Source organism: Vitis vinifera, chromosome 1 (assembly GCF_030704535.1).
Source record: "Vitis vinifera cultivar Pinot Noir 40024 chromosome 1, ASM3070453v1".
NCBI lineage: Eukaryota > Viridiplantae > Streptophyta > Magnoliopsida > Vitales > Vitaceae > Vitis > Vitis vinifera.
In genome coordinates, this window is record NC_081805.1 from 3821091 (window position 1) to 3843017 (window position 21927).

At 36.6% G+C, this 21927-nt stretch overlaps 1 protein-coding gene, 1 long non-coding RNA gene and 1 pseudogene across 2 annotated transcripts; 1 reads left to right on the top strand and 2 right to left on the bottom strand.

The window, feature by feature from the left end:
• Positions 1-2151: 2151 nt before the first annotated feature.
• On the top strand, positions 2152-3646 carry LOC109122376 (uncharacterized). The gene is made up of 2 exons (XR_002029820.2): positions 2152-2732; positions 3118-3646. It is a non-coding gene; the product is annotated as an uncharacterized LOC109122376 (long non-coding RNA).
• Positions 3647-11226: 7580 nt separating this feature from the next.
• On the bottom strand, positions 11227-16919 carry LOC100267887 (rust resistance kinase Lr10). The gene is made up of 3 exons (XM_019219062.2): positions 16126-16919; positions 13589-13612; positions 11227-13504 (listed from the first exon to the last, which is right to left on the bottom strand). The coding sequence occupies exons 1-3, from the start codon at positions 16349-16351 to the stop codon at positions 12435-12437; spliced, it is 1320 nt and encodes a 439-aa protein (XP_019074607.1). The 5' UTR covers positions 16352-16919; the 3' UTR covers positions 11227-12434.
• A 521-nt stretch (positions 16920-17440) lies between these two features.
• LOC100262736 (rust resistance kinase Lr10-like) lies at positions 17441-19977 on the bottom strand (annotated as a pseudogene).
• Positions 19978-21927: the final 1950 nt, after the last annotated feature.

A 21927-nucleotide genomic window follows, 5' to 3' on the forward strand; every position in this document is an offset into this window, starting at 1 on the left:
CATTCTTCCTTATATTTATTTTATTTACTTCTCAATTGAGTGAACTTTTCAAATATTATTCTTAAATTTCAAGATATATCTTTCTACAGTCATGGGATACAATCTGATAATAGGCCCAAAGATTTGAATAGATATAATTCAAAATACCTTTAAATCTTGTGAATAATTGCATTGAATTTAAGCTTGCATTGTTTCTACACATAATGCTCACATAAATTCAACTCTTCCATTTTCTTTCCACCAAACAAATCTTTTGTATATATAAATTGTCAACTCTCCTTCACTTATATGCCCAAATCGTATATATTATAATATGGTAGTCTCTAAAATTGATTTTAAGGTTGAAATTATAGTTTCCTATAACTGAATTACGTTATAATTTATAAAGATCATTAATATTTTTTTTCCTTTCATCACAATGAGAGCATTGTTTGAAATTTTCATAACTCCATCTCCAATTTTAAATGTACATTTAATGAAGTCAAGTATATATAAAGAAATCACATTTTTCTTCAACTCTTGAACATATTTTACATCAACTAATGTCCTTACAATATGGTCATGCATTTTAATTCGAATTTTATCTATCCTAACACATAAGAACCTTCTCACCATCTATAAGTTGGTAAGTATTAAACCAATTATTATGAGAAAACATATGATATGAACACCTTGAATCAAGGGTTCGCTTATCACCCGAGTTACTAACAATAATTAAAAGGACATCTATAGTTTTTAAATTTTCTTGCAACATCAAAATTAAAAGTTTTCTCTTTTTTATTTCCTTGATGTTCTAGGCAGTGTCTCTCTTCGTGTTCCTATTATTGCAATCGAAACACATGTTGTTTCCCTTGAACTTTAATTTAAATTTGAATTGTCATTTGTTTTTCATGTTTTCCCGTTAGCTACCAAAACCTTTATCAAGTTTCTTCTCTACTCTTTGACACCACTTTTCAATTCAAGGCTACCCTAACATCCTTTATGGAGAACTTATCTTGATCATACATCAATGCTCACAAGAATAAGGTAAGAAACATATCAAAATTATGGTTTGCTCTCATAATCAATTTTAACATCAATATTATTTTTAAATTCATAATAGTTTTCTTTCATTTATAAAGTGAACGACTTTTCAAATACAAACAATTTGTAAAAGATTTGTCATATATAAACTTTCTAACTTCAACAATATTTGAGCATTCATGTCCATTTCTATAATTTCATAAAGTATCTCATTATTCAAGTACACGAGAATAATACTCTACGCTTTCTCCATTAGTTGATCATTCTTTTTCATCAAACATTGCTATTGGTAATACCTCTCAATCGAATGATTTGAATAATAACCCCTACTAAACCAACAACTCATCCATCTTAAAGCACTATAAACTAAAATTGTTTCTTTTATAAAACTTTCATCATTCTAAATCTAATAACCTAACAACCTAAAGCTCCGATACCATTTTGGTGCGTAGGCAAAAGCTTTAATATGTAATTCTAATATAACCCAACTCCGGTCGACTAAATTTCGTCATGGAACGCCATCTGTCATTGATGCAAGGGGCAAAGGCATTTCACCTAGATGCCGTTTTGGGTGGAGCTCCGATTCCTGATGCTGAGCTCTATTTTTCTCGTGTGGGAACTTGAATCCACTGGACACCATTTCCATCATCTCCACACTTCTATCGATTTCTGATTGATTTTAGACTGACATCTCGGATTCTCTCTACTTTTTATGGCACAACTATCAACGAATACCCTTTGCCAAAGAAAGAAAGAAAGAAAAAAAAAAAAAAATCAGGTGAAATAATTATTAATTTCAATTTCTTCACGGAAAATCTAACTACTGTTTGTTTTATAAGCGCCGTCTAGATTGACTGGTCAAACTGGATCGAACTTCCTGCAACCATTTAAAAGGCAGATTTAATGCTAAATATTAATTTTTTTAATATAAATATTTAAAATAAAAGTAACGAATTTTAACAATGACATGGAAGGGGCAGTCAATGCGCATCCAGATTCGGATTTTAAATCCACAGATCCAAACGATGCCTTAAAATCAGCTTGGAAAGGACGCAGGTCAGTCAGCTTTATTAATAAGTTTGGGAGTGGGGGCCCCACCCTCTGCATTCTTTTCCAAACTTTCTCGGATACCGAGGTCATTCACGCGTCTTCCACTACGCGTTTTGTTGTCAGGTACGGATAGCGGTTTTCCAAAACCACCATCTCCTTAAACCATCTTTCGCCTGCTTATAAAATACCCCCTCTAGGCTACAGTTGGTCAGATGTGGTGCGAAAACGAGGAGATCCCAGCCTCCTGAAACTTACATGGCATGGGCGGTTTGGTAAGAGGGAATCTTATCACTCTCTTCCCTGGGTGGTTGCTTTCTTACCAACACCTCCCATTCCACTAATTTTCAGTAGTTTTTCTCCCTTTAGCTCCAAATATCTTGGTCCGATCTGTTGATTTCATGAGATATGTGAGAAAAGATGGTAAAAAATGAGAGAGTTTACGGGGAGAATGGGGTGTGAGATGAAAAAGGAATGGAGGAAAAGGGAGAGAGAATTAGCGGGAGCTGTGGGTATGGGAGGATTGGGGAGACGATGAATTAGGAAACTGGATCTGAAGAAAACATTTTCTTCCCAAGACCCCCCATGCCAACAGCTTCCGGTTGTTCCTCCCTTTCCCTGATTTGTCCTTGTTACGATCTGATTTTTGCTACCGGAGTTTGGTAAGATTTCTCATTTATTTATCTATTTCTTGAATTTTAATTCATGCGATAGCTTCATGTGTTAGTGTGCTGAAAAAGTTCATATCATTGGGTTAAAGATTTGTGTGGTTTCTGATGGGGTTTTCCCTTTTAAGGAAATAATTTGTCTACAAGATCAAGCTGAATCACACAATTCACATCTGACATAGAGTTTTCAGATGAGATATGTAGTTGTTTTGCCAGCATATAACGACATGTTACCTGGTTTATGCCAAATTGTGAACAAGTGAGGTCAGGGCTAATGATCAAACCTTTTGACTCTGATTTTACTTGTTACAACCACCTGAAAATATGAAGGAAAACCAGTAAGGCTGATTTTTGTTGTGAAATGGAAAACATTTTACAGAGAGGAGTGTATAATTGGAGATCAGACCATTCTCAAAGGGGGCGGAGGATTAGGTTTTCCATTCTCTTGGCCATTTGCTTCGGCCTATAACTTTTGTGTAAGGATGACTAGAACCGCCCGAGCTTTTACGGCTCGCACCGACCGAATATTCTTAGGGTACGGCCTTATGGTCTGGTCACTGGACATCGTGAACACCGATCTCTAGTTTGAACTTTGAAGCAACTGGGGCTGCTCAAATCGGTCCAGGTTAGGAAAAGCCTATGGTATCCACGGTACAAATTTAAAAAATGAAGTACAAAGCAATCAGATGTTTTACTTAATATTGCCTTGTGAATCCGGCGGATCTCTGCTGAAAATTTTTTGGTGCGTTGTGAAATTTCAAGGCAAATTTGTGTTAGAGAATGTGGTAGAGCAATTTTAGAAAAAGGATATTTGTTTTTTTTTTTTAATTTGGTAAATTCAAATATATTATTGCAAAAGAATAAATTGGTTAAATATCCCAATATTTATAAATCTAGTTCTTTCTATATTTTTAGTTGAGAAGAATCCATTTCAAGATTTATAAATTAAATAATTAAAGGGGGGTGGCTTCTAAAATTTGGGTTTTCAAGCTTGAAAAGAAAGAAGGGGGGAAAAAAGTGTGGCAGGTGGGTGATGTTTGAAAAAGGGAAAAAGTGCAAGGTTTTGTTGAAATGGACGGCGAATATTTATGTCTTGAAATAAATGACTTGGATTTAGTCATACAAAAATGGACCTAAAATAATGAGTTGATGTCAAACATAAGGGTCTCCAACGGAACGGGCCGTCTGGCCAGGAGGAGTAAGGCCCATGGCCCAGCTCGGAGTAGGCCACTGAGCCCGTTGATTGATCAACGGGACGGATCGGGCCGGGCCTTGGTATAACTAAGGCCCATGGCCCAACTTGTGGGCCCTCAAGTTGGGCGAGTTTGGCGGGCTGGGCGGGCTTGGTGGGTCGGCTGTTCGAGCGGGTTTGGGTAAAAATTAAAATAGTTTTCAGTTTTGAAGGGAAGGGGATCGAATCCTTTTCCCTTATGGATCCATAAGGGAGTTAGTCATCAACTGAGCTAGTCCTTTTTTGTGTAATTATTTTGCATTAGTTATATATATATTAGAAATATTGTATGATTTTTGAAAAAAAAACAAAAGTGAGTTAATTGTTCAACGGTTATATAACTCACATGATCGTTGAACATGTCTGTCACTCAATTCAATATTATAACCATTGAACGGTCTTGATTAAAAAAAAAATTAAATCCTAATATTTAAATCTCTATGAAATATTGTGGAATGGGAGAAAGCTTAAGAGTGAGATAATAGAAAAAAATTAAAGGTATTTAATATTTATAGGGATTTAATTTTTTTGTTTTTTTAATTAAGACCGTTCAACGGTCATAATATTGAATTGAGTGGCAGACATGTTCAACGGTCATGTGAGTCATGTGATCGTTGAACACTCCAGTTGGAGACCCTTAGCTCCATTGAAGCAAAAATCATACCAAACTCTTTTATTTATTTATTTATTTTTATATTATTGATTTTTAATTAGCGGTTTCTGACTCATTTAAGTTGAATTTAAGGTTCACTATTTTAGGTCTTTTCTTTTTTTTTTTTATCTAAATGATAAGATTTGATCCTCACAATCAACGGAACATAGCTTTAAAATTAGAACACTTTTTTATCCTTCGATTCCCACCCATGATCATAATGGTAAATCATAATAGTCTATATCAAGATTTGATTTAGAAATTTTGTCAAGGCAATAAAACTTAATATGAAAAAGGGTGATGGGGCGGTCAGGATGGGAAGAGAGCGAGCTTAGGATACATCATCCCATTGTTAACTACGATCTCAAATATTTTTTAAGTCGAGTGGCTTTCTTATTTTTTTAATAGGATGCATCATCCCATTGTACTATATGCCTCTTCCGTTTAATTTTTATTTTTAAATATTTATTTAGAGATAATAAATTTTATTATTTGATGAATTTGATTCATTAATATTAAAATGTATAGAGAAAAGAATTTCATTTTTTTTAAATTAATATTAATTTTATTTATTTAAAAATAATTTGAAATACTTAAATTTTTAATAAATCATCTAATTATTTTTAAAAATATTTTTTTATTTATGTTAATAGATGTTTTCATTCATTTTAAATGTTTTATTATTATTATTAATATTTTATTATTTGAGATTTTTTTTTCTTTATGAACAAACAATTCTTATTTTAGTTTCTTAAGAAATATTATGCACAAAAAAATCTTATTTAAATAGGATTAATATTTTTTTTATTTCCTAGAATTTTAAAAGAAAATATTATAAAAAAATCTTATTTAATCATAATTATTAATTAAGATTGTTAATTAAATAATAAATAATAAATTTAATAATATATAATTATCAAAATTTTGTTTTATAATGTTTTTAGAGAAAAAATTATTAAATGAAATAATAATAATAATAATAATAATATATCTTGAAGAGTAATATTTTCATGGGGGAGTTTGTCAAATGATTTGTATAACTGGCAAGTAAATTGATATTTTATTTTTTAGAATGATCGGATAACTCATTAAAAAGTGTATGAATTTTAAATTATTTTTAAATAGATGAAAATAATATTAATTTAAGATTTTTAAAACCATGCTTTTAAAGGTTGGTTGGAGGACTAAGGTGGACCTCACTCTATGTCATCCCCAGCGCTTTATAACTTAAAAGTATCTTTTATTTATTTATTTTTTTAATCCTCCTTTGAAATGATTAATATTAACTAAAATAATTTTATAAGTACATAATGTTGTCAAAAATTCAAATCCATCGTCCATATATAAGAGACTAATTTTGAAATTGACTTGCAATTTGTATCTTAAATATTTAAAAATCCTACATTATAACATTCTTTTTAATTCTCTTTACTTTTTAAATGAAAAATAAAACTAATAAAATTTTTTTGTTACTTTTGTCAAAATTATTTTAATGATTATTAATCTAGTTTTATTAAAAAAAAAATCATATTTTAAAAACTTTAAAACAGTAATATTTTTGGCTTGGTCAATTTGTGTTTACAATCATTATTAAAAAATTTGAAATTAATCACATCAACTTAATTGATTATATAGTCTTTTGAATAATAAATATTAGGTCAGTAAAAAAAAGGGGTTAGATTTTATTAATTTTAGAAGAAAAATGAGTTGAATTGATGGTATATAATCTAATCTAAATCAAAATCAAATCAAGTTTAATTTACTTGGATGAGGAATTTGTTGGGAAATTCTAACCTCTAAAAGGGTATTTATATGTTTTTTATTAGGTTTAAGTGACTTGAGTCTATGACATAAGTTATTTAATTTAATTCAAAAAGATTGTTAATTGATTAATTAATTCAACATGACTCTAATTAATTAATTAACTTAGGTGATGTTTGTTTTTTGATTAAATAGAAAAAATCAAAATATTTGGTTTTTTTTATTCAATTAAAAGTAATTTCTTAACATCTTCAAATATAATTAAAGTAAACTTGTTATTAATATATTATTTGGTTATGTTGGATGGTGTTAACAAACCACTTTTAGCTTAATAGAAAAAACCAAATATTTTGACTTTTTCTATCCAACTAAAAACAAACGTCATCTTAGTCTATTAATACCATTTTCTTACCTTTATGCAACTTCATATGGTTATCAAAATGTTCTTATGCATACAAATAAACTAAAAACTCATCAAATCTTTATAAATCATGTCATCAAGGAATATGAGTTCAAACAAGAGAATCATTAAAACTCATAAGACAATATTGATTTTTCTCCAAATTTAATTCTAAAGTTGACTCAACTTCTCATTAGAGTTGGTCAATTACACTCTAGTACCCTATATATATAACAACAAAATACCAAGTATTGAGGTTTATGATTTGCTATGCATTGCATATAATCTCTCCATGAACCAGTCGTCTGCAATCTAATAAAGTGAATGTTAATAGTCTTTTAAGATTACTTTTATAATCTTTAAATTACAAATTCTCCTATTATGTGATCAAATGACTTGCTTTTCAAATAACTTACTTTAACTCACTAAGAATATATATGAAATTTCACTAAAGGAATTATTGTGGGCCCACAAATTTTATAATCACATGTTTTTAGGATCACCCTGAGAGGATATATTGTCTCAAAGTCTATGAGATGTTATGATGTATTTATTGAAAATACTTGTTATCGGTTTCTATAAACAATGATTTAATTTATAGGAAATATATGATAAGAGTATATGAGATATTATGATATTTTTATTGAAAATATTTGTTGTTATCGATTTTCATAAACAATGACACGATTCATAGGAAATATATGATCAACTTACGATCTCACATATAAGTTAAAGTCATTACTAATTTTTGCATAAGCTCAATATTATTTCAAAATTAAGAAGTAATACAGTATAACAGTTTGATGAATCATAACTATTCAATCGTCTTATGTCATAACTCACCATAGGTCTTATTAAATATGCAATTATACATATTAGTGTACTCACCATGAGAACTTCACCCAAATGGTTAAGACCAATCATCATTTCAATTAAAAGGTAGTGCACTACAACCTCACTTGGATTGTTTAAGTTTATAAACTAGTAGACTTAAATTTTTCGTGTAACTCTCAATGTACTCAAGTCATGTGTAATGAAAGAGATATTAAGCTAGAATATTCATAAAATATAATGCATGAAATAAAGATAGAAAAAAATGAATATGAAATATTATTAAATAAATAATAAATTTTGAGTTTGTTATTCTATGTAAAGAATTATGTTTATATATACTAGTTTGAAAATAAGCATCGAATCATAGAATAATTCTTTTACCTCTATAAAGAGCGTATATGGGTTAATATATATATATATTTCATCACATCCACGGACACAGTAACATGTGATTTATTTTAAAGTTGCCCTTTATTTTATTTTATTTTTTGAAACATATTGAAATTAAATTCCATATGAGAGCAAAGAACAGGCACTTGCTTTCTTGATTAAAATTGGTGTCTAGGCGGGATGGCCAACAAGGGCCACATATAATAAATACATGCTCCTCATGCCTTTAAAACCTGTCCATACATATAAATGCGTAGCAATCCAAACCTAGCCTTATGATTTGAAATAAGAATGGTTATTTGAGCTATAATCACTGTGTGACCTACCCTTCCATCTTCACTTACTCTAGTCAGTCCCTTTAACCCTCCTCCCATATTTGTGCCAAACTTAGAGAAAAGTAAGAAAAGCATCGACTTTGAGTGTTTTAATCTTTGAATTTAGGCCATTAATAGTGTATGATGAAATCTAAATTATTAAAAGAAATATTAATATAAACAATTAATAAGAATAAGGAAGATTAACATGTTAATGAGACCTCATCTGTCTTACTATTTGATGAACGAACTGTACTTTCAATGGATTGGATCGGTAGGGACAATGCCAACGAACATAGGCCTGTCTTATTGTTGGGCCCGGGTCGATTGTAATCCATAAAGGATGGTATGGCCCACCAATAGACCGAACAAGGAGGCTATACTATAAGCCTAGCTTGGGCTTTCCGTGTATAACGATTATCACCATGAAGAAACTACAAACCAGTTTCCTCTTGCCCAACTTATTTATTTACTATTTTTTTTTATTTTATGATTCTGGTTATTATGCGCTGTAGTCAAAACCCACATGGTTTCATTGTTCCTATAGCGCAACCTTGTAGACCCCACTCTTTACAGTCCCTCTGGAAGGTGACTTTTAAACAATTAGAAGCACCTTCTAATGAATGCATGCAATCACTCTTTTTTTTTCTTAACAGTTGGGGACTACTAAAAAGAATAGTATATTTGGTGTTATTGTTTCAGATTTATACTTGATTATGATGTGGGACTGATTCGGAGTCCCAAAATTGGAGCCCTCGGGTGATGCAGAATGAGTCCAACCAGAAAAGAAAACGGTGAAGATGGAAGTGGTAGACAAGAAACAAGCTTCAATGGAATATGCACCAAATCAAAGATGACAAGGCACTGAGAGACAATGCAGGAGAATAAAGAGCGGAGCCCACAGAAATCACTTCAGCCAAATTGGATTGGGCAATCATTTTCAAACCCCACACCCAGAGGCGACACACCCCAAAAAGCTCCTCCCATCACATCACATGCCCCTCCGTTCAACTACCCGCACCGTAACAAAGTAAGAATTGGATCAACAGGATCCAATGAAGAAGATCCGTCACTCCACGGTCGCCTTGGCTCAAATAAAGGGTCCCCCTCCCGCGTTTCCCACCTTCCTGCCTTACCACTTTCGAGGCTCACGCGCCGTTCTCTGTACACCTTTCTCCCGACACTGATTGGACACTTGCCCGCCTTTTCTGTTTTCCATGCCCACATCCGCCCTTCATCGCGCCTTTACCTTTCTAATCATTGTTTTTTTCCTCCCCTATTTTCCCATTATTTAAACCCCCTCCCACGCGGCAGCCACTCATTGGTTCAAGGTTTTTCAGAGATTTTATTTATTTATTTAATACCATTTCAAAATTTTATTCTGTACTTGAGCGGGGCGCATCAGTGAGGTTGGGATGATTGGGCAGAGGGGGGTTGGCGGTTGGGCTAATCTATCATCTATGCATGGCAGCGTGGGTGGGTGAAGTTATTGAGAATTGAAGAATAATAATGGATATTACTGACGTAGAAATGGCGTGTTAGTGACGTAAAATATTTTGTGTGGCTCTAAGCACCCATCACCCTTCAACTGACGGCTACGATTCAATGCGCAGACCTGGAAGTGGAGCTCCCACTCGCATGCCAAAATCTTGCTGCCCCCATTGTTGTGCTTTTGGGGTATGGGTCCCATTTATTATTGCTTTATCATGGGGCGGAGACTCAAAGGAGGGAGGAGGAGAGCGAGAGTCAACTTTGAACATGCACATCAAGTGGTGTCCAGATATTAACCATCGGATGAAGAAATTAAATGAGGATCCTGATTTGATGATTATTATTAGTGTGGGTAAGCTTGGTCCATCAACCACTAAAAGGGTAATAAAAACAAGAGTGAACAGGAAAAGGGTGGGGAAAGAATCTCTCAACCGCTGACTTGTGGTGTGTGTTAGCCTTTTCTACACATGCTTTTTCACGTGATAGACAAATCAATGGTAAAGTGAGTCGATTTACCCATTTTTTCTTGTCCACCCACCGCATCACCAAGCTTGAAAGTTAAAAAGGTGGTTCCAATTTCTCATCATCTCTATCCTAGCACCATCACAGACAACGACTGGTGCAATTATTTGTTGAAATCAAAGGCTGTATGCCCCACTTTATTTTGACAAAGGTGTGCCATGCCAGGCCAGGCCATTTTTTTTTTTTTTTTTGGAAGGGAACGATGGGTTTCTAGAAAACTTGTTTCTTCCTCAATTCTAGATATAATTTACCACCCAGGAATCAATCATGATTCATGACAAGTAATATTGGAAACAATGGGTCAAACTTCGTATTTGGTTTCTTTCTTCATCCCAATTTTTTTTACTAGTAAAGTTGAGGCACAGAAGAGATTAGATTTCCACTGATTGTCCGAGTATGCGCACATTCAATTGGTGGGTGCATGAATATTGGGGAATGGTGAAAGTGTTGGTCATGCACCACAGTGGAAATACACAGGAAATGCCCGAAGTCCTAATAATAAGGTAATAAAACTAAAAAGGAGGCCATCAAGGGGTTTTGTCTTGACTCTTGAGCTGAGTGAGTTGGACTGAAATAACCCCTCCTTTGGCAGCATTTTGTACATGGAGCTAACGAGACACGTTCACACACGGACGAATCAACCCCCCATCAACACCCACTTTTTGTTCTCCTCCACCAAGAATAATATGAAAACTCCAAGAGCCTTGGAAAACGAGTTAGTGGAGTTTTTTCCATTTCCCACAAACATGCCCTTCACCACCTTGGACCGAGAATTTCAACAACAATAACCCATAAATAAAATTTTAAAAAAGGGGGAAATATCCCTACCCGCATTGAACCCAAAAGCTACAATCTCGCCTTTATATACCACCCACCATGTCCCCTAATGGCCTATGTAACACACGCTCTTTCTAGTTTATAGTCTTTCTTTCTTGCAGCCTAGCTGCCCACATTGCACCTTTGCGTTTATGCTCATGTTTGGGCTCTCAGACTGATCTTGTACTGGGTATATTTGTATAGAAAAGACCATGATCGGTGGCCACCGGAGAGGGTTCGTGGATGCCGGTGGTGGTGAAGGCAGTGGTCGGCGGCGGCGACGTCGTAGAAGGTCTCTCTTTGTAAATATGGGTGAAAGCTGATGGCAAAAGCACAACAAACAAAACTAAGCTTTGCAATTGGGCTCTCCCGAGTTTCCAGCTACTTGGAGAAGGGGCAGAATCGGTAGAGCGGCGTTATTGCATTGCGGGGAATTGAGGGTAGCGGTCCGATTTACGTTAACTTGGCTCTTCTCTTTTATTTTTATTCCTGGTTTGACCTCCGGATCTTTCAGTTTTTCTTTTTCTAACGTTTTTGCCCCGTCTTCAACATGGGATGTAAGGGATGCATACGAGGTAGCTCTGTTTTCGTCTTTGTCTTTTCTTCAATCTAGGGAGCTTGGATTTCTTTTGAGCTATAAATTGGGGGTATGGAATGTTTGTACTGCTGCTGGGCATGCATCACTTACACCTATCATGTATTTGCTTTCTGCTGAATTTGGGATAAAAGGAAAATGTCTTCGGTTTCTTAATGACTTGTTTCATATCATTTGTTTTGAGTTTGATTTGTTCATGATTTGGTGATAATTGGAAGCACCCAAATTCCATGCTTTCCTTTATGCGCTTTTGCTCTTTTTCTCCTCTGGTTTTAATTTTCAAAAGGCAAATGAGGGAAGAAATTCCTTACCTTGGTTAAGGAGGAAAAGAAAATATGCCCTCTTGCTTGTCCTTTTCAATGCCCACTAGAATCATGTCATTTTACTACTTTATGGGTGTGTGTAAACACAAGAACCAAAGAACCAACTCACTGCTTTATGAACCCAATTTATCCTACCACGCATTAAAAAATAACTTAATTTTGATTTGTTTGTTTATATATGATATTTAATTCTGCCTTTTGCTAGGTGAATTACGTTATAGCTGTTGGTTTTGTCCATGTCCATAAAGAAAGAAAAAGGAAAGATCTGATTTGCAGTGTTTGGAAATAAATTTGTGTGATCACGGATAAAGGAAGAAAAAGGAAATAGATTCTTTGAGGGAAACATGTTTTCAGGATTTGACTGATGTCAAGTTGCAATCATCTCAATGTCTGAAGAAGCAAAAGGCTTTGGAGGTATCTCTAAGCCATGCAAGTCACCTTCAAGCATTTGAACCACCATTGTCATTGAAGGCCTGTCTGTTGGGTTCCATTGAATGCACCAAAGTGCCACAATTGCAAGCTTCTTGGCAATCTCCTCATCCCCATCTATCTCAATTTCCAGCCCCATCTCCTTCCCCTGACTCATTCTGTTGTAAATCCATTCCGGGAAATAAATCTGACTTTGATTTTCAACTGTAACATCGATGTTTCTTCGACATCCCACAATCTCCAACAACAACATTCCAAAGCTAAAAACATCGGATTTGTGAGAAACTGCTCCAAAGTTCCTTGAGAAGAGCTCAGGTGCAATGTAGCCTGCTGTTCCTCTGGCAGCTGTCATGGAGACAACGCTCCGTTCCTTTGAACATAGCTTGGCCAACCCAAAATCTGAAATCTTGGGCTGAAAATTGTGGTCTAGTAGAATATTATGGGGCTTGATGTCGAAGTGAAGGATCCTTTGGTTGCACCCCTGGTGCAAGTACTCCATTCCACGGGCAATGCCCATTGCAATTTGTTGAAGCTTCTCCCAACTAAATGGTCGATTTCTTGTTTTAGAGTCTTTTGATGAGAAGATAAACTTTTCAAGCGATTCATTTGGCATGAATTCATAGACCAGAGCACGCCTCGTCCCTTCTGCACAAAACCCAAGAAGGCGAACCACATTGAAATGGTGTATCCTACCTATGGTAGCTACTTCATTAATGAACTCTTGGCCATTTCCTTTAGAATTCTCGATCATCTTAACTGCTGCAGGTATTCCATTGGGCAATTTTCCTCGGTAGACAGTTCCATAACCTCCTTGGCCTACTTTGTGCCTAAATTTGCCTGTTATCTTTTTTAGATCACTGTAGGAATACCGGGATGGATTGAGGGTCTTGTAATTTGCCAGGAACCTCTCTACCTTGAGCTGAGTTTCCTTTTCACTGTCTGATCTTCGAAATCTGTACAACACAAGTACAACCAAAGCAAGAAAGGCGGTGCCTCCAATGCTTGTTCCTGTGGATAGGGAAAGTGTAAGTAACTTTAATTCAGGATCTGTTTAAAAGATTTTCCTTTGAAAAAAGGGAAAACTCAACTCACCTAAGATTACAGCAGAATGTGACCCTGCAATTCAGTAAAAGACAAGGAATTAATTCATATATATGCCCAATACTTCAATGAATCAAGCAAGCAATAATAACAGAGCAGTGTCACCTAATCAGACATGATTCTAGAAGTACTTGATGCATGAAAGACATCCACTGAAGTTGGTTTAGGAAAATATGACAAAAGCATCCTAGATACTGAGGTTACTCTCAGAGCAAATTGAAGGAAATCCTCCTAGTACTATTACTTGGCATGCATAGTAGGGTGAGAAAATATGCAGACGATGTTCTAAGCCTTTTTTCATTGCAACGTTTGTTTTGCCTTTCTTTCAGTACCTGCTTTCCAAACAAAACTTGGCACCCTAGTAAATTTGGTTATCAAAAGGAAGCAAAGTGCTTCCAAACAACTGACATGCAGTGAAAGTTTTAGAGGACAATAGGAGAAATGGATTGTACTGCTAAATTCATAAGCCTGGAATTTAGTGATATTTATAGCAAATTACAGGGGTGCATGATATACCCCAGATAATGGTTGTAACCAGTCCTAGACCATTCTAGAAGCTGAGTTGGCACTCTGTTGGTTATTATCCATCTCAAGCCAAGTGATCTAGAAATGACACAATATTTACTGCAAAATCCCAAAACAATGAGCATGGAAGATGCTTTGCGAGCACATCAACAAGCTGATTAGCAAAAGGAATGCATTGGATAATAGGAGAGCTGTGCAACACTATTATGAATGAAGTTTAGTTCAAAATGTTTCAAGTTGGTATCAAGCCCATGTTTTGTGGCAAGGTGGGTAGCACTATGATTATTACACCAAATGAGAGGAGGAGCAACTTGTGGAATACACAATTCCTGGAGCACAGATTGGACCTAAGTGATCTCAATGCAGTAGGAGTAGCTAGGCCTAGATAGTCGAATTCAATTATGCTTCATGAAACAACATATGCATAATGGAGGACCAAGATACTGAATTCCTACGAAGGAAGATACAATAACCATAAGAACTTTCACTGTCATCTAGGCATAAAGGCCAGCTTGCATCAAAGTAGGCTTAAATATGAAGGCAATCTGTAGATTTCGAAAGAAGACCATGATACATTTTTTTTTTTTTTTTTTGATAAGCAAGAATAGTATTGTATTACTAAAGGGCATTAAAATAGTGACTCAAGACATACAGAACGTAAAGGGAAATACTTACCCCCTTACAAGTGAAACAAAAAGCTGTCCACAAAGATATACACAAAAATAACACCTCCCTCGATAGGAACCCACCCAATCAATGAACTCAAAAAAGGTCAATAGATCATCTTTTATAAACAAATTAGTCTCCGAACAAAGTGAGTTAAGAAAATAAGTTTTCATCATTTGGATGGACAACACCTCATCTTCAAAGGCAATTCTATTTATAGTCTTCCAAACTGTCCAAAAAATGCAAAGAGACCCGCTCTCCGTATGTGAAACCAAAGAATATAATTTGTCCTATCTAACTTCACAACTAAAGCATGATTTAGTACTTGTAAAGGCTGAAAATAACTTGGAATAGAAGTTCGAATCAATGTCGGAGCAGCTACTGTTGGTAAGGCTTTAGACGCAGAGGATGAAGAGGAATGGGCAGTCACCAGAGTGTTTGGAATTAAAGAAAATAATCAAGAAAATACTAGGCTCAGATTCCATGAAAGTTTTTAGAGAACAATAGAGGAAATTGACTTAACTGCTCAATTCATGAGCCAGGAACTTCGTAGATATTTAGGCAAATTATAGAGGTCCATAATGTACACCAGCTGTATTAACAGAAGATGGTTTTAACTAAAACTAATCATAGAAGTTGAGCTGACACTCTGTTGGTTATCTATCTACACAAAATTTTCTGATTTGTGTAGGCGGAGAGTATAGTAACTGTAAACCTTTGAAAGCCCCTCTACCCATATATCTTTTGAAGGGATATTTGACTTCAGTTCCAGCAGGGTTCTTGTCAGTAGCTCATGCCATGCCTATCATCATGAACCACTCCTTATATTTTAGTTCTAACGATCAATTTTGCAGTCACATGTTGTCAACTTGCATGATGGACTCCAAGATGTTGAACATTTGGAATGCAAGGTTAATCAAAATTTAGAATACTAAAATGTTATATTGAAATAGAAAATAAAAGCAAACAGTGGAAAAACAGAGAAACACTTCAGATATGGATCAATTACATTCATGGAGAGAAAAATGTCAGCTCATTTCAGTCATCAGCATTAATGTACCAAAATTGACTTTCAGAAAACACAATAAGAAACAAGGCGAATAGGGAAACCTAGAGCACAGGGTGGAAAATTAATGTCACTGGCAAAGGCATTTCCCAGCTATTTTCCTGTGTTGCTCCATCATCACAGTTGGCATTTGCTGTACAATTCCCTGCATATTGCCCTTTCAATGGCAACCATTTCAGGGTATTACTAGAAAAATGTCAACTAAAAAATCATTTTCCGGATTCACATGCGTACTGCAATATTGAAGATAGTAATTACTATAGTCACTTACTTTTGGGCCTGGAAGTAGAACAAATGGTTGCATTTCTTGTACTGTTGAATCCACAGAAGTTTCCTGAGTTTTCACATTCATAGCAACCATCTAACCCTTCCCAAGCGAGGAAGATCTCTTGCCTTTCAAAAAGTCTCTCAATGGCTTGTTGGAGTTCAACGTAGCCATGAACTGAAATGATCTCAACTGTTTTAAATCTTCTGCAATGTGAAGGCAGCTTGTTCATGGAAACAAAAGGATCATATAAATAAACTAAATTCTTGTCGTAACTCAAGCAATCAATTGGCACTACTATTCCGTCTGATGCACTCCATGAAACCCTCTCTGTGCAATTCACAATGGTAAAAATCTGAGAAAATGTACCAGTGTTGAAGGGAGAACCCGAGAAGTTAAGAGAGAAAACACTTTGTAATGGGCAATGTATTTTGAAGGTGAATAGAAATTATATTGTTGAGATAAGAGATTTCTTGAACATAGAAGTCACCAGAGAAAGGAAGGTGCAAGAGGGTCCTGTTGTTTAAGCAAGATACTACAAACCCTTCAAGGCCACAAAAGTCTGGTTGGGTGTTGAGTCTGAAGGGGAATCTTATGCGTGGACCACCCCTTGTGCTGCATCTAGTTTCTTGGCAGAGCTCAAAGAAATCGTCATCAGTGCTTTCTCCTAAAGTTTGTGTTCCCATATTCAGTGAGAGAAGGAAGACTATAACACTGAGTAGAGGATACATGGGTGAGACGGAAGAGGGAGGAGAGGAGTACCAAGTCGTCTAGTATTATTTTAAGGGTAGTCTCTCTGTAATTTCTAAGAAAGGGCGACTCAAGAGATATGGTCAACAAATTAAGAAGACCCACCGTGTGCAATTTTTCTTCTTTTCTTCTTTTTTTTATTTGTGGAATTTTCCTTTCAGCACCGTGTGGACCAATCAACTTTCCATGTCCATACTGCCAATGGCTTGAGACTTAACTCTTTTGAGATATTCCAGAGTGAGAAAATCTTACACCTAACAAATAAGTCTGCACAGATATTAGCTTGACAGGTTTTACAAGTCTGGATGTAGCCAATATCAAAATCAAAGGGTTGGTTTTGGGCAACTTCTGTTCACTGCATCAGAAAATTTGAGTGATCAAAGAGTTGAAAGGATTGTTGTAATGCTGAAAGTTCTCTTTCACCGCTTAATTACAGTTGTACAAATTTTTTTCTTTCTTTCTTACAGAACCCTAAATCATAATATGGGTAAACTCATCATTCAATAAATAAATTAAAAAAATATTATTCAAGGGGCATAGCACAACAAAACTTCTTCAAACTTCACAATCCAAAACTGAAAGGTGCTGATTGAACAATTTATTAATGCCACAGGAAAGTAAAGGAGCATACATCAAGCTTTGCTAATTACAACAATCTGCATATCTGGAGCTTGCAAAGCTCTCTGGGATGAGTAGGAGAAGGAAATTAATAGTCATTACACATAAAATTTAACTATTATTGTACAAGCTTCACTCTATTGACTCGGTTATGAGCAACTCTGCCGAAGAGTCCGAATGAGGCTCTCTCATAGACATTCGTAGAGGAGAAGAAAAGCAAGGTTTAGGAGGCATTTTAAGGTCACTGATGTTCCCTTCTAACATTTCTACCACTTTGGTCATCGAAGGTCGATCTGATGGCTTCATTTGAATGCAACAGAGCCCAACTATACATAACTTTCTTGCTATCTCAACCTCAATTTCTGAAATATTCCCGAGCTCTAAATCTCCTCCCTCACTAAGATGGTCATAAACCCAAGATGGGAAGTAAACTTTGCTCGACCTCCCTGCCTTGGCATCAACATTTTTTCTCCCTCCAGCCATCTCTAACAGCACATCCCAAAACTATAAACATCTGATTTGTTGGACACAACTCCAAAATTCCGTGAAATCAATTCAGGAGCTATGTACCCTATGGTTCCTCTTGTTGTACTAATGGACATGACATCATATTCCTTTGGGTAAAATTTTGCAAGGCCAAAGTCTGATATTTTGGGGACAAAATCGTGGTCTAGCAGGATATTGTGAGGCTTAATATCGAAATGAAGTATGCAAATGTCACATCCCCCATGTAGATACTCTATCCCCCGGGCCGTTCCTAAAGCAATCTCATGGAGTTTCTCCCAGCTAAATGGCTGAACCTTTCCTTTTTTCAAGAATATATGCTTATCAAGTGACCCATTAGGCATATATTCATAGACCAGAGCTCGTTTAGACCCTTCAGAGCAAAATCCCAGTAGCCTTACCACATTGACATGGTGAATCCTGCCGATTGTTGAGACTTCATTGATGAACTCTTCCCCATTAAAATTGTGCTTCCCAAGCATTTTAACAGCAATGAAGCAACCACCAGGAAGCTGTCCTCTATACACTGAACCAAAACCACCTTCCCCTAATTTATCTTTGAAATGGTTTGTTATTGCCATAATGTCAGCGTAAGAGTACCTTTTGGGCATTAACGACTGCTGACTCCGTAGAAATTTCTCCACCCTGTCGACTGGCTTCCGTGCTGTTCTAAATTTGCGGATGAGGAAAACCAGTATAATGATCGGAGGAGCGATAACTCGAATTATAGAAACCCACACTAAAAGAGGAAGGGAAAGGAAGACGAATAGCAGCTTAAGCACTGTAGAAAGGAAATGCAGAAAAGGAGAGAACAAATCAAGCGAATGAAAGATATTACTATTCAGCCTAATATTAATTCTCAAGAGAGAGAGAGAGAGGGTCAATGTGGCTTATACCTGCCTTAATTTCTTTCCAAAGTTCCGATAGCCGATTTCCTGCACAAATGCATGCAAAGGTGAATTAAGCTTAACTCAGAAACATCCAAGAAATACATTTTTTTAGCGCATGATTGATCACAAACGCCAATTTTGAATAAATTACTTAATCAACATCAAGCACTAGGAAAAAGATACTTGGCTTACGTTCACATGAGCAGGCATATGGTGCGTCGAATCCAGTATATTGGCACCGGCCACCGGATAAACGGCAATTCCGGCCCTCAATCGACCATGAAAGATCGAATCCCGACGCCAATACTTTCAGTAGATCTCCATAGGAAGGGTGCTCCACATGTGCAGGCCATTTAGCTGGAACCATGGATGTAAACTCACATGACTCCCCAAGATCCGACATCATATAGCTGTTGAACTTGGCATAAATATGAGATGCATTTCCACTGAAACAAGGGACTCTTATATAATCTGGATCACTCATAGTTCTGGAGCAGTTCATAAAACTTGTATACACAGGAAACGTAAATAAAATATTGTCTTGGTAGCGGATATCGGTATTGATTTCATCAATGGGTAGAGATTTGTAGGGAAGATTGCAGCTACCATTGGCTAAATTAATATCCACCACACGAACTATGTTTTTATCTTAAGAGATGTTCTTCACATAGTATTTTCCTGAATTGAACTCTAAGATTGTTTTGTTGTTCTCACAAGAAAGTTGGTAGTCAGCATCACCGCAGCCTGCTGGATCATCCTCTAGGCGAAAAGGGTAGCTGATATTATGCAAATCTCCACATGAAGAAGAACAAACCTTTTCAAGTACTCTTCCTGCCGTCACTTCAGTAAACAATAAGACCATCAATAAAGAAAATAGAACAGCTAACACAGAAAAGTCTTCACCCATTTTCATTTTCATGGTAGCTATGGATTTGGATGAACAGTATGGAAATAAAATTGAGGGCAGAGACTCAGGACATTTTAATCTCTCTGTGAAGAAGAATAAAAAATAAATTGGTTTAAAAAGTTATTCATTAGTTGTCATGCAAAGACTTTGACCGTAGACGTAATTAAATAAACTCGACTATTCTAAGGGTCAATCAGAAGGTGTGGACTCGTACCCTCATTTCTTGCCCAATGGTTTCAGAAACCGATCAACCCGCCCAAGAATTATATCTTTCCCTCCCTTAATATCACGTCCTGATCAAAGCAACATAACATAAGAGAGGGTGTTTGGTAAAACCCAATGAATTAAGATGATTTTAAATTAAATTATTTTTAAATGGTAAACTTAAAACTCATTATTTCGGTGTTAAGGTTGTTTGATAAATTTTAACTTAAACTGATACCCACAAGTCTTGTTGAATATGGACCACTCAGGTTTGGATAACTTTTGCTTGCTATAACCAATCGTTTTGAGTGATTAAATTCAAAGAGAAGTTGGGTGTGTTTGGTGAAAGAGAAACTAATTACCCAACCAAATGTGGAGTTGTAGAAATTGTGGAAGATGGTAACCTAACCCCATTGTCACAGGATGCTCCAAATGACCCTCCCCATGGGCTTATATAGGAGGAGGGAAGTTTCTGGAGACTCCTGGAGCCATCTACACTAAGCCATTGGTGGGAAGAGTGTGGAAGGTTCTAGAAATGTCTAGAGATGTCCACACATCTCTACACTATGGTGGAAGGCATGGGAAGAGTCCAAGACTTTCTAGAGAGTTCTAGGAATCTCTTGTATGTTCTTGTACATAGGGTTGTACATAGAATAGGGTAGGATGTTTTAGAATATTCTTGATTTGTAAGGAACCCTCCAAGGTTCTAGAGAGTTCCCTTGGTGCCTATAAATAGGTGAGGGCCTCATTTGGCCAAGGCACCACCCAAATCACTTCCTAACCAAGCTAGTGAGCATCCAAGCACTTGTAAAGGTTTCCTTGAGTTAGTGAAAGCTTCCATTCTTTTAAGGAGTTGCCTACCAAGCTTCTTAAGCTTTTGAATCGCGAGTGTCTTAGCCGAGCGAGCTAAGTATTGGGAGTAAGGCTGACTTAGCAAGATCAAGCGTATTGGCTTGTCTAAGTGTCGCACGAGCTTAGTGAACGACTAAGTCCGTGACAAGTGGTATCAGAGTGCAGTTACAAGGTGGGCATAGCAAAGAAAGCATGTCGGGTTCCAACGTGGAGGAGACTAGTGAGCAAACCCGTGGGAGGGAGACCGAGCCTACTGCACGGGGCAGGGGCAAGAAGGATAAATCTCGTGATGCCGTTGCCAACATGGAGGCAAGGTTAGCCAAGGTGGAGCTAGCCATGGCGGACACTCGGGAGGGGTTGGACTTGATCGAGCAAGGCATGGAGAAGGGCTTAGAGGATCTAAGGGAGCAGATCCAAGACCTTCGTGAGAGGGTGCTAGTCTCACAGGTTCAACCAGTGTCGCACGAGGAGTTTGTGTCCTTCCAAGGAAACGTCTTGAGCATGCTTGCTAGCATGGAGTCAAGGATAGAGGCCTTGGCCACTCGAATGGAGTCCCGAGACCAGGAGGTTAGGCAGGAGTTGGCCATCTACAAGGCTGCTGTGTCGGCACGGGTCATGGCCACACAGGAGGCGTCTAGGGTGAAGGTGCCGAAGCCACATAGGTTTAGTGGCAATCGGGATGCCAAGGAGTTGGATAACTTCTTATGGCATATGGAGCGATACTTTGAGGCTATCGCATTGACGGATGAGGCGGCTAAGGTAAGAACTGCAACTCTCTACCTTACTGACACAGCTACTCTATGGTGGCGTCGAAGGTTTGCCGATATGGAGAAAGGCATTTGCACCATAGAGACATGGGAGGACTTCAAGAGGGAGATTAAGAGGCAGTTCTACCCCGAGGACGTGGCTTATCTGGCTAGGAAAAACATGCGGCGTCTTAAGCACACAGGCTCGATACGCGACTATGTCAAGGAATTCTCTTCGCTCATGCTTGAGATTCCTAACATGACTAAGGAGGAGTTGTTATTCAACTTCATGGATAACCTGCAAGGGTGGGCCGAGCAGGAATTGAGGCGTCGAGGT

What these genes read in the sequence shown, in the direction of transcription:
- LOC100267887 (XM_019219062.2), bottom strand. Translation starts at nt 16,351, where the DNA reads ATGAACAAGCTGCCTTCACATTGCAGAAGATTTAAAACAGTTGAGATC. An exon ending in TTCTACTTCCAGGCCCAAAA is followed by an intron (nt 13,613 to 16,125) that starts GTAAGTGACTAT and finishes ACTGAATTGCAG; the next exon opens with GGTCACATTCTGCTGTAATC. An exon ending in ACATTCTGCTGTAATCTTAG is followed by an intron (nt 13,505 to 13,588) that starts GTGAGTTGAGTT and finishes CCCTATCCACAG; the next exon opens with GAACAAGCATTGGAGGCACC.